At 44.6% G+C, this 17,400-nt stretch overlaps 1 protein-coding gene across 35 annotated transcripts in view; it reads right to left on the bottom strand.

Moving 5' to 3' along the window:
* Window positions 1-4,239: 4,239 nt before the first annotated feature.
* CAMK2D (calcium/calmodulin dependent protein kinase II delta) overlaps window positions 4,240-17,400 on the bottom strand; it is a 159,724-nt gene continuing 146,563 nt past the window's right edge. For 30 of the 35 annotated variants that reach the window (XM_063336316.1, XM_063336317.1, XM_063336323.1 and 27 more), the window contains 5 exons: window positions 14,357-14,432; window positions 13,339-13,433; window positions 10,904-11,132; window positions 6,939-6,988; window positions 4,240-6,367 (listed from right to left, as the gene is read on the bottom strand). In XM_063336316.1, coding sequence (XP_063192386.1) covers window positions 6,982-6,988; window positions 10,904-11,132; window positions 13,339-13,433; window positions 14,357-14,432 — 407 coding nt within the window. In that variant the 3' untranslated portion in view covers window positions 4,240-6,367; window positions 6,939-6,981. Of the gene's footprint in view, window positions 6,368-6,938; window positions 6,989-10,899; window positions 11,133-13,338; window positions 13,434-14,356; window positions 14,433-17,400 lie in introns of those variants that run through there. The other 5 variants (XM_063336320.1, XM_063336336.1, XM_063336334.1 and 2 more) reach the window with 2 other exon arrangements.

Here is a 17,400-nt window from a genome sequence, read left to right as displayed (position 1 = left end):
GGCAGCCCCCTACCTGCATCCCAAGGAAAACCAGTTCTGCTCCAGCGTGTCTGGCAGGCGGCCCTTCTAACAGGAATTCCTACACCAGGGAAAATCAATGTAAAAGTGATGTCTCTTAGCAATGCCATTGGAACCTGAAGGAGGAACGGGAGCTACACCTAAAGTTGTGATTGTGAAACTGCTGCATGACTCTTACCCCTTCTACGGCAGTGCCCGTGGCACTCAGGACGTCATTTCAGTGTATGCCCAGCGGCACTCACAGCTGAGCGGCCACGCTCTTGGCTCATGCTAAAACTCTGTCTCAGGTAAGGGAATAGATGTTCTGATGCCCATGTCGCCTGAGGAACTTAACCAAATGAACGTGCTGAGAAGACACTAAGCTCCTGATGTTCACCAATCCCTGCTTCAGGGCACTGAGAAGCGGAGGCATTGCCAACAAGCTGCACAAAACAAACATGGGAGCACAAGGAAATGTACCGCGAGAGGGTGAAAACTGAGTTCGAGACGGAGATTTTTCTGCCAAGGGGAAGAAATGAAGCTCAAATGCAACATGGCAAGGAGAGCTGCTAGAAGGGAGTCCTGTTAGAAGAAGCCACTCTGATAGTTGGGTTAATAAGATGGGATAGATGGATTAATAAGGTCAGGATAGGAAGGACAAGCCTGCAGAGCAGGAGGATGCTGGTGACAGGTGAAGGCATGTTCCAGGGATATGTGGAGCACCAGGGAGAGTGCAAGTGTCAAGTCTCACCTTGCATCTACCAGCCCTTACACTGGGGTGTTGTGAACCTCAGTTCAACCTGTTTCACTCCTGGCAGTTTGGAGTTTCTGTGCCACCCATCAGAGCGATGCCGCTTGCCTGGAACATCCTCTGTCACTTTGCATGCAACAGCAGCGCAAATCATCAGCTGCTTCCCACACCGGCCTGTGGGGCTCCTGCCGTCTTTCCTTATGCTCCATAAACCCCTCGGGGGATCCACCACCCATACATTAACCCGAAACACCAGCAAAAACGGGGCAGTAGGCACTACTACCACCAGTACGTGAGGCAACATCACCCTCTCTACACGATTTTAACATCTAGTCTTTGCAGTCGCTTCATTCTAGAATTAATCCCCTCAAATGACTTGTGCAAGGGAGGCAACAGTCCATGAACAACTTCCTTCCCAAATGTGATAATATACTTACTGTTTCTTCAGTGGAACTGTAAGCACCCTTCATCAATCCCAGAGCCGAACTCTTGCTTCTTGCTCTGGTACCTACCCCTCTCTCCAGGGACGTGGCAACAGTTCTATATGGTGTTTAAGTTGCTGCCTTGCTGTGATATGAGAGGGATGTGCTTGGGAGTCTTGTCTCCTCCTTACCAAGGGTTTGACTTCTGTTTAGGTACCGATGTTCAACTTTGCTTATAAAATGAGCTGTCGGGGACGTAAACATGGGCTCTTACCTCCGCTACCAGGCTGGTTGCTTGCTAATACGGTCCCTTGACTACACGTGTTATTTAACAATCTGTGACTGTCAACGCCTTGGTCCTGGGCAGCTGCCTTCCCAGAGAGCCAGCACGGAATGCCTGAGAAGGGTGGGAAAAGGAGTGGTGAAAGAGCGGAGCCCTCTCTTCCTTCCCGGCTCAGGGTTGTTTTCTTCGCCGCGAACGCTCTTTCAATGCAGCGGGCTGTTTATTAATAAACTTCGCTCCCCTCTCTTCCTGTACCAGCTTGGTAGGACACCGGGAAATACCCGACAGTGAGCAGGGAACTTGGTGATAGGGGCTGCTGTTCCTTCTGCCCTGGCACGAGGCAGCACCCTTCCACTATGGGCTGAGCTCAGGGAAGAGCAGAAGTGAGTAATTATCAGCCCTTAGCTATCATTAGGGGCATCGGATTCCTGACAAATTCCACGCTGCAATTCAATACCGCTTTTCAGAGGATGTTCTGTGGCTACACAGACTCAGGCCTTGCTATTTTAAAGGAAGCAACCTTGTCCTGACCGCTCGCCCCGTTCAGCTCTCTAACTTTCTTAACTAATTAGAGGTCATTATAACGAAAAAGGTTATATGGGCCAAATTCCCAGTTAGTTCACAGGACGGTCCATCCCCATAGCTGGGTTCTGGCAACATCTTTAAAGAAAGAACGCAGCATTTTGGTAAATAATGGAAAATACTGCTCTCCTATGTCTTCACCTTGTAAGCCCTGCTTTCTATCAGCTTGTTGTCTCGGCATTGGTCCTCTTCCCCTCACACCCTGTGATTAAATGTTCTCTTCCCCAAACTTACTGTCTGCAGTGCCTTTTTGCCTGGGCTCAGCCTGGACAAGACCGTGCCGGACAGGAGCATACACAATTCCTGTGTTCTCCCCGTTCCATACGAACGCTCTCTGGGAAGCGGATCCTGCTGCTCGTTCTGCTCAGCCATGCGTCTCTGTGCAAGAGAGGGAGGAGAAGAGAGGAGAGGTTTCCAGGTTGCTGTCCTGGTAGGATTCCTTTCATGTGAGGCACAGATAGTCCTCAGGATAGGTAAGTGTCCCCTTCTCATAGGGATCAAAACCTCCCAATACTCCTGCGCAGGTGCGTCGGGTTCCCTGCCAGAACTGGGCATTTATTAGGAGTTGGACCTTGCTTTTAACCCATTCACCCACGGCTGTCTCGATTTTTACCAATAATTTGTTAGGAAGCAAGAAGCTGAATCTCCTGAAACAATCTGGATCAATTTTCCAACTAATATGGTTAATTTTTTGACCAGTGGTCTTTCCTTAAGATGAGTTACGTATCAAGTATGACCACACAAACTTAAGGATAAAGAAAAGCCACGAGAAAAGTAATTCTGTTTTCTGTAAGCACGCAGTCCAAGGAGATGACAGATCACAATGGATTAATAGCACACTGAAGTTAATCTTTGACACAACGAACTCTGGATTTAATATAAAACTCTGTTTATTTTCTTAACTGTGTCCTGGGAGCCCATTTTCTGAAAAGGGGATCAATCTTGATTCCTCCAGGTATGCGTATAGCGTATATTCAAGGCCCATCAAATGGACGTTTTCGGCCTCTGAAACATTCTGTGCTCCCTCCTGACATTAAAAAAAGCGACCGCGTGAAAGCGTTGGGTTCCCTTCTGCTCAGAATAAATAGCATCTTCCTGTGCACACCTAAATAGAAAACACCGGTACAAAAAGCCACCAGGAGGCAGCATATTAAAACATTTCTGCTATAAAAGGACATCCACAATTGAAAAAAAAAAAAATCGCCCCTCTCCCAAATCTTTAACCTGGTATTTAGCAAATGTTTTCTCCCCAGCCCCCTCATTATGCCTTACACACTGATCCCTCTTTATCTACGTACCTGAAATTAGTAGCAATCCCACTGCTGTCGAACAGCTTGCTGCGGGCGCACAGTTAAAATGGAAGTCAAACTGATTTTCTGGAATAGCGTTTAGTGGAAAAAAACGAGTAAGCAAAGTAGGTAGAAGTGATACGACAAAATATAAAACAGACTAAACCACTTTCGCTCCCCCGGGGGTTTACTGAAACATTCCAAACCTCTGAGCTCTCTCTTAGCTATTTTTTTTTTTTTTCCTTTATGTTTACAAATATGTAGCGAAAAGCCACCCAGAAATGTTCAGAAGCCGAGGAATCCGCTCCAGCTCCTTCGCCAGGCAGCACTCCTGGATCCCGGCCATCCCAAGGCCGCTGCCCCTGGCACACAACCGCAGGAACCATCCAGCTCCGCGTTTCGCTCCGCGTTTCCTGACCCGGGAAAGCTGGAAGTCGGCTCCCCTCCTCCTTCCTTTTCTGCTGGGATGAAGGACCGTTCTCAGCAGAGAGCCTAAAAATCACTACAGACAGACATGAAAGCTTTTAAACCGGTACGTTATTTTAAATGCTAATTATTTATGGACTTTAATGCATTTTATGGTAACGCTAAACACACAATAACTGCTTTCCCAGCATCTTGCGTTACAGGCTGAGTGTACGGAACAGTAAGGCAGCTACAGGGGTGCGCGACGCACTGAAAACATTTCTAAATACGGACCTATAAATACCAGGTTGCGTGCAAAATCTCTCAGCAAAGCTGAAAGTCCTCGGGAAGGACCCACAGACAAATCACAAAAGCTCATATTCTCAAACTGCAAATCTGGCTCGTAGGAAACTGCATCCGCGTCTCTGACTTCCTCATTCAAACAGGCACCCCACGTTTTCACAAGGCGAAAATCACAATTAACTGGGAAATTAAAACGCAAGCACCGTGTCAGCAGAAATCACAAATTTATTAATCCTTAAATATATCAATCATTTTACCATTATGGCAAGAAATATGTACACTGTGTCCCATGGTAAACTGCAGTGTTCCAAAAATGACAGAAGAGAAGCGTATCATTCAGTTGTGGTGGAGAGAACAAATCACAATTTCCTCACGTCTTGGTGTGGAAGACAAACTTGGTCTACAGTAATACGTCAACACCACATGCTATGTCAGAAGTGTAAAAAAAAAACAAAACAAAACAAAAAAACCAAACCACCCTACACCTAATTTGTTAATTTTTAAATACAGTTATAGCCGCTTCACAAAAAAAAGTAAAGAAATTAATGAGGAAAAAAAAAAAAGAATGAGGCCATTACTTTTTTCACAGATCCCATTGGCAGGTTAATATGGCTCAACACATTTATTGTAGATGCTTATTTTAAATATATATTGTTTAAAATCATGTAGTAATTATCAGAGAAGCTTAAATCCATCTACCATACATCCACTAGTAACAACATCAAAATGTTTAAGAACTGCTTTTGATTAGTAATCAACACAGAAAGGTGAAACGATACAAATTAGGAAGCTTTCCCGTTTTAAAAACTTCAGGCTGCCGCGTTGTAAATTTTTAACCGCTAAAAAGGACATGGACTGAGATATCATGCACTGTACAGCGCTGCAGAAAACGGTTAGCCCTGTTGGTAACAGAACAATTAGCGAATGGCGGGGGGGAAAAAAAAAAAAAAAAAGAAATAACCCATCCCTGTATTTTTCTATTAAAAATGGAAGGGGCTAAACCTAAATGCTTGCAAGGACGTGTTTTCACAGCAACATAAGGGATGAAAAAACAGTCCCTGTGATAAAGCGCCACGGAGAGCATCCCCCCCCGCCCCGCGGCGTACAGGGACCGAACCAAGGTGGGGGACGCCGCAAAGGTCAGGTGTCGTCCCTGTGCGCCGCGTGAGGGTCTTCCGAAAACCAAGAGCGGATTGAGGGGGGAAAAGGAGGAAGAAACAAATCCGTGGTATTGAGATTCTTGCTAGAAAACTGGTGTATCCGCAATACATCTCCAGAGAAGCGACAGCAGCAGCGTAAAGACAGTAAACTCTTCGTACTAAGCTTTTAAGGCCTAATATTTCTCGATATATCAACCACGCAGCTGGTCTATAGCTTAACCAAAGTTTTATGTTTTTTAAAGCCTCCTTAAAAATTTTGCAGTGCACCCTAAAAAGCGATAAAAATCTATCTTTCGCTATCCTTCCATTTTAATCCTCAAAACCTGCCCCTCAATCATCGCTTCGTTCCTTACAATTTTTAATTTTGCTTTATCGTCCGACAGAAATTTTCAATTCGCGTAGCGAGAAAGCAAAGATAAAGACTCAAAAGGAAAAAAAAAAAAAAAAAAAGGAAAAAAGGAAGCTGCTGGCTCATCGCAACCTCCACGGTTAATTCCGAAGTGACCAAGCCAGCACATGATGAGATTTTTCCAGTTTACATAGACTAATAAACTAAGAAGGCTTCAGCTGGTACAAAGCCAAGCTATTATCATAGCCAAGCTATTATCACTTCCACATTTATCAGTGATTTCGTCCATCTACGCGCCGTAATAAAAACCCGTTTTACAGTAACGGAGCTGCCAGCGGAAATCCTAACCGTTCCTACCAGAACCAAAGCAAAATCCTGGGACTCAGGGGAAAAAAAGAGGAGTCAAAAAACAGTTCTTAAAAAAAGAGGGTAAAATGTACTTTTTCTTTTTTTTTTTTTTCCTTTTTTTTTTTTTAATAAACAGGATAGTTTTTAAAGTTGTCTGTCAAAACTTGGCATAAATGGAGAAAGTGACAAATGTATCTACTGCTGTCCATCAAATTTTTTTTCTTTTTTTTTTTTTTTTTTTGGTCTTTTATGCCACGTTAACTCTCTATTTGCGTGGAACATCACCTTCAGCGAAATGTTAACAGTGTACAGATGGAATATACAGCAAACATGGTGCATCACAAATGTGTCACATGAAGAACCTTCACAACTTCATGCACTCAGAAACATGCATGAAGAGAACGGGATGGCCAAGATGGTAATCAACCGGGTGCGTTGGGTACAGAAAATGCAAGAGCGGCACCGCTGATATTTTTAGCTAGGAGGAAGGAGAGAGAGAGAGAAGAAAAAAAAAAAAAAAAGAAGATTGCTGTTACTGAAGTAACATCACCACCAGATAACAATGCATGCTTCAAGCGCTAGCCAATACTATGAAAAAACAATCTTCTCAAGATCATTTAACACAATATTGTGAAGAAAACCAAGGGAAAACACCCCCCCGCCCCCCTCCCCAAAGGCTCAGGCAAAGCATTCTCTTATTTTTCAAACCACTTTACAGAAGTTTTCCATCTTTGTAACACGCCAGAGAGGCTGTTAAAATAAAAAGGGAAACTGAAGCAGGAAGCCAAAGTGCCTTAACCGATTTCTTAAAGGCGGGAGGGCAGAATTTAGGTGTGAATCTCTGAGTTTAACTTATTTCCTCAGCCACGTACGTTACGGACGCTGCCCCGGACGGAGATTTTCGTATAAAAACTGAGGCAAGTAACAAGGAAGGATGAGATGCGTTTACATGCAAGACATGCGAGAGGCATATGCAGAGAGAAAAGGAAAGAAAAGGACCGCGTAAGCAGGCAGTTAACTAACTCGGCTTATAATATCGTTTGTATTACCGTAGCATCTAGGGGCCGACGGCGTGACTGGGATCCCGCTGTGCTAGGCGCTGCACAAACACAGAACAAACTCTTTACTTAAGTCTTCCTGCTGGTCGGTGTTTAATTAGGGAAGATTAGGAAGGTGCGATAAGGGAGGGAATCTAAGCCGCTGGTCTGTATTTAGGTTTGGGAGTCAGTTTTAGGTCGGACAGCCCTTTGACTGCCCGCCCCGTACCAGCAGGTCCACTCTCTGCGTCTGTGCAGACGCAGTTCTGCAGAAAGACGTTAGCGCAAGTTCTCAAGAACGTGGGAAGCAGAGAAAAAAATTCCTACCGTCAGTCACAGCACTCGGAGAGAAACAGGGGCCAAGACAGAAACCAAAGTTTGTCTCGTCCGACTCACAGCAAAAACTACAACTAAGATTTATTTATAAACTAAATATGTATTTGTGCTCACATTCTTTTCTAAACAAATCATCTGCCATAAGGAAAGGTTTCCACGTATCTTCAGCTACGAAAGAGCTCGTTCCTGCCCTTGGATTTCTGCACGCTCCTTACTGTAGTCCTGAAAAGAAATAAGCTGCTGCGCTCGCAACGCCACTGCTTTGCCATAACCTAGGATACCGCGTTTGCAAAAGCGGGTCGCAGCTACAACTGCTTTTGCAACTTTATTAGATTTGAAATTCTTCTTCAGACACGACGTGCAAGAGACTTTTTTATTATAGAAGCGCCATTATTAACTGCTGTGTACTGGTAATGATTAAATCAACAGCTGTATAGACTGCGTACGTTTCAAATAACGAGAAAAGAAAGGAAGGATAACCTAGAAGAATATTTTAATTAAATTTCTGCTGTAGTTTTCCAAAATGGAGTTACTGGTGCACCGCTGCTCTGGCTGGGAAAAGTAAAGGTGAAGTTCAAGGCTGTCTAAAAGATGGTCAGGATGGGTTACAGAAGGCGAGTTCTGGCATGGCATTCCATGGGAATCTACCAGTTAAACTTGTGGAGATGGGGATTAAAGAAAGAATATGTAAAATAATTAAAAGAAAAATGACACTGCTCAGGCTGAAAGGGGAACTACTGGCCCAGAGGAGACTCACTAGTCTTTGCCGATGACCTGAGCAAAGCGGTACGGCTGATCTCACGTAGCACGCCTAGCGGAAGGCGGAAGGCACTATAAATACAATGGAAAACAGGAGTATTGTGCAAGAAGAACCAAATAACCTCGAGGGCTGGGTAATCCAGAAAAGTTACACGTAATAATAGGAGGTACAAAGCTGCACGCTCAGCAAAAGCTCCTATGACCTCATCGGACGATCTCCTAATGGGATGAGGATGGCAAAAGTGCAAAAAAATCACGCCAGGACACAGCAGGTGTGGCATCCTCAACAGGGAAAAGAAAGACATCGTCAAGTTAAATCAAGCCCTGACCACAAATGTACACAGTGCTTCAGAAGAACCCAAGCTAATGAAAAAGACAAACCGCAAACCAGAAAAGGACGGCGAAGAGCTACTATGGTAGCCAGGAAAATGGAGAGCCTATCAAAAAAAGCCAACCAAGTTAGCATTATTTACCCTATGAAAACAGAAGGTGGGAAATGACCTAATAGCCTTCATACAGAGGAGCTCATGCCCGCACACCTATCCCCAAGTACAGCGGGGTGATGAAATAAGAATAATCCAGGATACACTGAATACGACTAAAATTCAGACGGGAAAGTAAGGTTTCTAGCCATCAGACCAATGATGTTTTAGAACAGTGTTATGAGCAAGTCCAAAAACACCCTCTGAATTTGAGGTGAGGGTTAGGTAAGGGATTTACGTGATATTCTCGCCAGGGCTACGTAGGGGCGACTTATCTAGGGCCATGCCGCAATCTCAGAGCATCTCCCCTGAAGCCTTAGCCAGCTCTAAGGCTTTGAGCCGCTACTCCTCAAAAGCTACCCAGAAGTGCCCTTTTCCGCTGGGATACCCTCTCGCGATCCTGAACTCTCCTCTGCCTGACCCCAGAGGCTCAGAACTGACAGAGCCACAACCCTGCAGCCTCAAAAAAATTACCTATCCGCTGCTTCTCCTTCCGACCGTAGCCATCCCAGAAAGCCTTATTTTTATTATAGAGAGCGTGAGCGGCCGTAAAGAAGTGACATGACACGAATCCTAAATAAATGGCACCGCTTCCGAGGGGCAACAGCAGCACACGGCGGCCCATCGCACGCTGGGGACAGAGGCTCCTGTGACAACGCTGCGCCTCAAAAAGCAGCAGCCATTCAGTATATCTCTATAAAGCAATACTGAACAAATTATTACAGGAATTATCGGGCAAGTTCAATAATCTCCCGTGATAACAGTAATAAGATGGCTATTTTCTTGCCTTCTGGTTTTGCTGAGTGTCATGAATTACCTGTTCTCTTTGGGATCGTTTCCTATAAATATGGGTAAGTTAAAAAAAAATTTACACACGCCTTCCCCGCCCCCAAGCCCTTCTTAAAAAACAAAGGGGGAAAAAAAAAAACCAAAGGAAAAGATTAAATAATTCTCTAGCCCAATTCACGTCATTCTGCTGTAGACACTTATTACAGGGCGCAGTGGGACAGGCGAACCTGTTTCCCGTACGCTTTCTGGCTCTACACATACCCAGGGCGGATGCCGTGACAAAACACTCCTTTACAAAAACATCGCAAATGTGCATAACGCTGCATTTCAAGAAAATGTAACTACTCCTTCCGTACTATCTGTTTAGACGCTGGCAGTGCAGCTGGAACGTGGAAAACAAAGGACGACATGGTTGCTGCTCCCATTGGTTTCACATTTGTAAATAAAATATAATAGTTCTCACTCGCTAATGGAATTATTTTTTCCTAAATAAAAAAAAATAATTTAAAAAATCAATCCCCGCTGGAGTTTAACACTTAATTTGATCACGTTCCTGACTTTATCAAGTATTATTTCATATGGGAGAATAGTCTTGCAAGAAGGAAAATATGGGACATGATGGAATTTCGAAGGGTGAAATCTAAGCTCTCACCGTCCAAGCCAGGAAATTCAGCCGCTATCCACCTTAAGACACGTCACCCAAACGTAATTATACCCTACAGAGAGGGCTTGCCCCCGAGCAAATCAAGGCCTGTACTAATTCGCTGCCTAACTTGGAAACACCCGAACCTATGCCAGAAGCCGGGGAGGTTGGGCTCTGGGGGACACAGCAGCAGGAGCGAAGGCTGGAAGCAGAAGAAAAGCGAAGGATGGGAGCAGAACCTCTCCAAGAAGCCGCGACTTTTTTCCCCGGTGACTGCAGCTGCGAGCGTGCTGGGATTTACACCGCTGAAAATCTGGCCGAAGGAATTATTCAGGCCGAGTCGCGGCACGACTCCGAGGGGAGGAGAGGGCACGCAGAGATGCCCCAATGAACAAAAGAAGAATGTGATAGGTACTCGTGCGGCTTAATTTACAGAGTAAATATGTAAACTGGCTCAAAAATCAACCGGCAGTGAACATAACTAGGCCTGAGTAAGTTGAGGTGGGTGGAAATCACAATAAATATTACTCAAACTTCAGCTTTTCAGAACAGCGACACTTTTTTCCTCGGAACTTTCTGGTCAGCTCTAAGAGCTCCACGCATCCTACTGCCTTCTATTTTTTTTTCAGGTTTTCCCAAAATTCTAGCTCAGGTTTTCCAATCCTCTTTTGTGTGACTTGTATCAACATGCAAACATTTTGCTGCTCTTCACGCTGTCAGTCCAGGGACTGAGGCGGATCAGCGGGCAGCACGGTTGAAAACGACGCCAACCACAAAAAGCATTATTTTAAAAATATCTGCACCAATGCTATATGCACGCTACTGAATATAACACACACCGCGTAAACGACCACAAGAAATTACGCTATCGAGAGGAGGGGTTTGTAGCTTTTAAGGCCAAAAGCAGCTATTAAGACTATCTGGTCTGACCTACGTAGTTTAAGCTGGTGGTCTGAATTGTTGCTTACTTGATAGGTACTGTTGGTGACCCTGAACGGTGAAAATGAACGTTCTGCCATTTCCCGTCACGACGGTGCCAGACCCGCGTCTCCTCTGACTGCATAGTCTTTGGCATCCCGCTTCCGTCCATGTACTGCGTGAGCCGTATGTAGGCGATGCAAGCAGCGTCGTCACCCACAAGGTGGACGTGAGGGTTGAGGATAATGGTGTGGATTGGCTTATTACTTTTGGATAAAGCTGGGAAACAAACACACACAGAGGACAGATTACTTTTTCTCTCTGTAAGCTAAAATAACTCATCTCACCCCATTTTACAAAACAAAAATCTCAAAGTCATAATTAGTGTGTACCGACAATCACGGCTGACAACTAGCTCAAGTACATTGTAGAAATGAGCGCAGTCACAGCATAAAGGATGCTCTCCCCTTTCCCATAAGGAAACCAACCAAATGTCTAATAGTACACGTTATTTAATCCATGCACGGACCTGGATTAAATACAGTGGGCGCCGCCATCTTGAGTTTCCCAACTGAGTTTTCCCAATACTTGAGTTTCACTGCTGTGTCTAATGTCTAATGACATTGGTACTTAATACTCTCGGTTAAAATAATTCAGCTTTTAACTCACTCTTAATGACATACTTTAAGTGCCGATATCTATGAAAACTAAAAAGCAGTGGTAATGTAAGGAAACGTTTTAAGGAAAAATATGAAAAAAGCCGTTTTGGAGATGGAAGAGAATTTCGGAACACGCCAATCCCATACGCTCGGACATTTCTCAGAAATTACTGGATAAAGTGCTATCTTCATTTACAATATTTTATTTCCTTTTGCGTCAAGTCTGCTCTAAAATGGTTACCAACATCACGCGATCCTCCTAAACTCTATTAAATCCACCCTACGAGTCATTTTCCTTTCTTGTGTCTGACAGGACTGTAAGCGACAGAACACATATCGATGTTTTCATACGCGTCTGTAAATATACACACCCACCAATACAAAAAAGACAGCCGATCAGATCCTCAGCAGTACAGACCGAGTTATACATCTTGACTTTCTCCTTCCAAATACCTGAAACTTTCCTCCGCTACCTGAGACGCCCTATGACGCGTGAATTGAGCGCCACAGAAAAACACATCCAGCAGATCTCTGAATCTGTAGATCTCTGTCTACCTTGACTTAAGCAAGGCGTTTGACACGGTCTCCCACAGCATCCTCATAGGGAAGCTTAGGAAGTGTGGGTTAGATGAATGGACAGTGGGGTGGATAGAAAACTGGTTGAAAGATAGAGCTCAGAGGGTTGTGATTAGGGGCACAGAGTCTAGTTGGAGACCAGTGACGAGTGGTGTTCCCCAGGGGTCAGTACTGGCTCCAGTCCTGTTCAATATACTCATCAATGACCTGGATGAGGGGATAGAGTGCACCCTCAGCAAGTTTGCTGATGACACCAAGCTGGGTGGGGTGGCTGACACACCGGAAGGCTGTGCCGCCATACAGAGAGACCTGGACAGGTTGGAGATCTGGGTAGAGAGAAACCTTATGAAGTTCAACAAGGGCAAGTGTAGGGTGCTGCACCTGGGGAGGAACAACCCCATGCACCAGTACAGGTTGGGTGCTGACCTGCTGGAGAGCAGCTCTGTGGAAAGAGACCTGGGAGTCCTGGTGGACAACAGGATGACCATGAGCCAGCAATGTGCCCTTGTGGCCAAGAAGGCCAATGGCATCCTGGGGTGCATCAGGAAGAGCGTGGCCAGCAGGTCAAGGGAGGTCATCCTCCCCCTCTACTCTGCCTTGGTGAGGCCGCACCTGGAGTACTGTGTCCAGTTCTGGGCTCCCCGGTTCAAGAGGGACGGGGAACTGCTGGAAAGGGTGCAGCGGAGGGCTACAAAGATGATTAGGGGACTGGAACACCTCTCTTATGAGGAAAGGCTGAGAGATTTGGGTCTCTTCAGTCTGGAAAAAAGACGGCTGAGGGGGGACCTTATCAACACTTATAAATACTGAAAGGGTGGGTGTCAGGAGGATGGGGCCAGGCTCTTTTCAGTGGTGCCCGGGGACAGGACAAGAGGCAATGGGCACAAACTGGAACATAGGAAGTTCCACCTAAACATGAGGAGGAACTTCTTTGCTGTGAGGGTGGCAGAGCACTGGAACAGGCTGCCCAGGGAGGTGGTGGAGTCTCCAACTCTGGAGACATTCAAAACCCACCTGGACGTGTTCCTGTGTAACCTGCTCTAGGTGACCCTGCTCTGGCAGGGGGGTTGGACTAGATGATCTCCAGAGGTCCCTTCCAACCCTATGATTCTGTGATTCTGTGAAAAACAATAATACTCCCTTCCCCTACCCAAATCAATTAACTCCCAAATGAAAATGCTAATTAGACCAGAGAAACACAATCACAAGGAACAGATGAAGATTCACGGAGACCGAAAAGGAATGTTTACCATTTTCGAAGTAAAACCGGTGAAAGTCCATGCCTTCTACTAGATTACCCAAAGCTTCAGGTTCAAAAGATGTAAGGCCTGGATCACAGATTTTTCTGTGGAAAAAGAGGGAATTCTTTAATAAACACATGCAGTTATCTAATACAACTTTGGAGAGATTACTTTTTAAATGTTTCCTTTATTCCTATCAGACGTGTTACTCACCTGTGCCACCAAAGAACAGAACTTAAATGGGGAGAAGTAATGGAGGTCTGGTTTCACTTAAATTAATAAATTTGGTGGTCTGCTCTAAGTGGACTGGATTTCATGTAAATCATCTTTTGACCAAAAAAAAAGACCGCCAAAAAAGGCCCCACAAGTCAACGGTATTACAAGTAGGAACTTCTACTTGTGACTCTGAAAATTGCTTCTGTGCTGCAACAGGTTAGAACCCATCCCAAGAAACATGGGAGACCAAAAGAAATGCTGAGAAGGGCTTTCCTCTACTTTTTAATTTTTTTTTTTTTTTTTTGAGGTAGGAAAAGAAGCAGTGACGAAACTGTAGCTTAGCGGAGAAAAGCAGAGAGAGAAATCGGTCCGCTTTTCCCCAGCACAGCGCTCAGCAGAGGCTGGTGGAACCTAAATTCACGAGGTCTTTCACCCGTCTCTCCATACGATAAAAAAAATTGGTTAAAACAGGCTTCTGCTGCGTTTTCTGGATTCTAAATCACAAACGTGACTTTACTGTCGTACACCAAGATAGATCACTGCATGTTTTTGCGTCGGGATTACGATCCCGTCTCGGCAGAGCGGCGCATTGGATTTACACGAGCAGCTCCTCTGAAATCGGCAACCAGGCTCGTGTAAAGCCGGGGCAAAGCAGCAACAAACACGTCTGGTGTTTCTTGGGGGCATCTGAGAATGAATATCAGCCACACAAAAATACAAACACGTGCAGTCCTATATAAATAGGCGTATTTACATACACAAGGTCAAATACATCAACTCTCCTCACTCCCTCCGAAATGCAAAAACTTACGTGTAAGCTTCAAAGTCCCCATTGTTGATAGCTTCAATCAACTGCTCAGTAACCTTGATAATCTCCTGCTTACGAGCTAGAGAGAGATACAAACAAGAGCTTTAAGATGGACGGCAAAGCAGAAGGCGACAGCTGAAGGCTGCAGAAGCACAGCTGTAACAAAAGCACAACGGCCACTTCTCTTCCTTCCCTATGACCAAAGGACAGGACGTTATTTTGCTGCTTTACACTCTTTTGGCTCCTTTATTCGCGAGGAAATTAAACACAGGACAAGACCAATCCACTTTCCTACCACGCTTCTAATCGTCTTTCCTTCACTCAAGGATCTGCTGTTTAAAAAGCAAAATAAAACCAATCCCAAAGCCCAGCTCTTAACTTCAAATTAAAGGAAACTGATCATTGTTTTCCAAGCGATGCTCTAACGTTTCCCATACACACGGGGCCTTTGCCTTTTAAGCGTCTGATGCTGATTTTCAGGAATCTTTGTAACACTTGGGGTTGGCTTTGGCCAAATGTGTACGTTTAACTAGCGAGGAATTTAGCCCTAAGCCTGTCATCAACATCGCCTGGCGCAAAGCTCGCGGATTGCATCTAACGCACACGCGTCCATGTGGGTCTAATCACAGCACCGTCTTTCAGCTCTGACTTCTGTGCTTGTGCCTATCCTTTGCTTATAAGATGCGTATTTACAATAAATCTCAATTAGATCCTTCGGCAAAATAACGGGACATCTACTGCTAATCGTAAACGCTAAACAGTAACAGAAGAATAACACATCCGAACCAAGCAGAATATGTATTTCTACTAATATTCAAACTCGAGTCACGACTGCACATGCCTTGAAGGCAAAAGTACGTGAAACAGTTTCTCCTTTATCTATCAGTCAAGAAATACGCTCACAGTTCAGTATTTGTTAGTGTTGATAGGAGTTACACTAAAATAGTGCTGAATAAACAAATTCCTGCACAGCGGTACGGTTACCAACACCAGTCACTCCAGGAGGGCAAGGTCTGAGAGATTTTATCAAGTCTTCTCCACGACTTTATCAGGAAAATCTGACGTTCCTTTGAAAACTGACTTCTACTTTTAAAACCTTGCTTTTCGAGGAAGACGGGTCTACGTTTTCGCACTGTATATTCACCGTTTGGTCAAGTCTCACCGTATACCGATGAAGTTCAACCAGAGTGGCACTGCTCTCAAAGACAGAGTTTTGCGAGTTGAACGCTAAACGGCTAAGGGAAACCCAAAAAAAAGATTTTACCGGTACGTTTGCAAGCGTTTAACTTACGCTCAACTCCTTCTGAAACCCCAGAAAATCAATCTGGAAGACTAAACTTGGAATAAAACGAAATGCAAGCCACCAGGCTGTAGTAGCTGTCTTGTGCAAGCAAATAGTTGTAATTATCCTGCACCCTCCTACACGCGGACTAGATAATTAACACACACACAAATATACTTGGAATGTTAAAAGCAAAGTACTGAGAGAGCTCACATTCTTCTGCAAAAAGAAAACGTTGGGGAGCTTAGGCAGAATGGAAGTCTCCAATGCTGTACTGGAAGAACTGGCATCGTGGTGGTAAAGAACCTTTTCATGTCTTTTATGCTCCACCGTCTCTCTTAGTAAGCGCCCACCTCACATATTCAGATAAAAAGCACCAAAAAGAAACCAGCAAGGAAAGAAGGGATGGAGAAAAAAGTGGATATAAAGGTCTAGCACGGCTATTTGTGAGTAGCTCTTGACTACTAGATGGCATGACGGGTAAGAATGTTTCAAGTATGAATTGCCTTATTTTTCACAATTTTTTCACAAAACAGCAAAAAATTTTAATGAAGAGCTGTTTTGACTGCAGATCAGCAATGGCTCCATTGTCATATGTTTAAACAACACAGACCAAACTGTGGACACGGTATGGCGTCGTCAGCACAAGCCAAGTGGTGGGACGGCTGAGCCAGAAACAACGGTGCAGTGTTAGAAAAAGGCTGAAAAAAAAGAAATCCAGAATACGTCGGCTTCACGCACTGAGGAAATCACACGTTCTGCATGCGGCTTCTCACATACATACAACTAAATTAAAGGTTTTGATTAAATAACCCGGTAACACACTGCAATCAGAGACTAGGAAATTATTAAATCAGACAGTGGAAAATGAGGTAAGAATCTCTGACGAGCTGCTACATAATCATGAGTTGGCGTTATTAGATAACAACGTAAGCAACGAAAACGTCTACTAAGGTCCTGCAGCTCCCACGTGCAAGAGAGAGAAAACCACAGGGACACGTGATTTTACTTTCACTGGGCTAGAGGCGATTGGCAATAGTCCCTTTTTCGCCAACGTCAGTCATTTCTTTTCCGAGTGTTACCATGAGAAGCCCACAGTTAACTTACACGTTATACGTACTCCGAGACAGCAAACACCAGTGAATATCTGAATATATTCTGTTACGCAACACTCCACGATCAAAGCCCAGAGGCTTATGAAGGTGTTTTTATTTTGTTTTAAATGAACGCTGTGCAACAGCTCAATTTAGTTGGACGGTGACCTGGCTCGCTGGCATCTGTTCCTGCCTTCAATAGTCTGAGTTAAAGGAATGCCAACGACAGTTTCTCCCTACGAATCTTTGAGATTTTGAGACTTGATTTCAAGATGAATGAGAACGGCCATTTTTCCTAACAAACATTTAAAAACCATTTTGATGGACCCAATCAACATGTTGCGCTTCAGTCGTACCTTTGATGTCGTACTACATTACAAGATATAATTCAACATCAACCCCAGAAGGGTGAGATTGCGCCGTATTGCCCAAATTGCTCTTTTTCCTGTTTTGTTTTTTTTTTTTTTTCTTCCAAAATGAAATTGCAGTGGAACGTATGTTTTCATGAAGCTTTCTGCTAGGAACCAGGTTCCAGCAAAGTTTCTCTGGGCAGTGCTAACACCCAGTAGAGCCGTGCCTGCCGACCTTCCCGTGGAATAGAAACCGCATCCATCAGGAAGCTCCGCAGGCCAGCAGAGGAAGTGAAGGAGATGAAGGCGCTATCACTGGCT

The sequence above is a fragment of the Chroicocephalus ridibundus genome, chromosome 5 (assembly GCF_963924245.1).
Source record: "Chroicocephalus ridibundus chromosome 5, bChrRid1.1, whole genome shotgun sequence".
NCBI classification, from domain to species: Eukaryota; Metazoa; Chordata; class Aves; order Charadriiformes; family Laridae; genus Chroicocephalus; species Chroicocephalus ridibundus.
The sequence above is the reverse complement of the archived record's forward strand: the minus strand, read 5'-3'. Positions and strand labels throughout refer to the sequence as shown.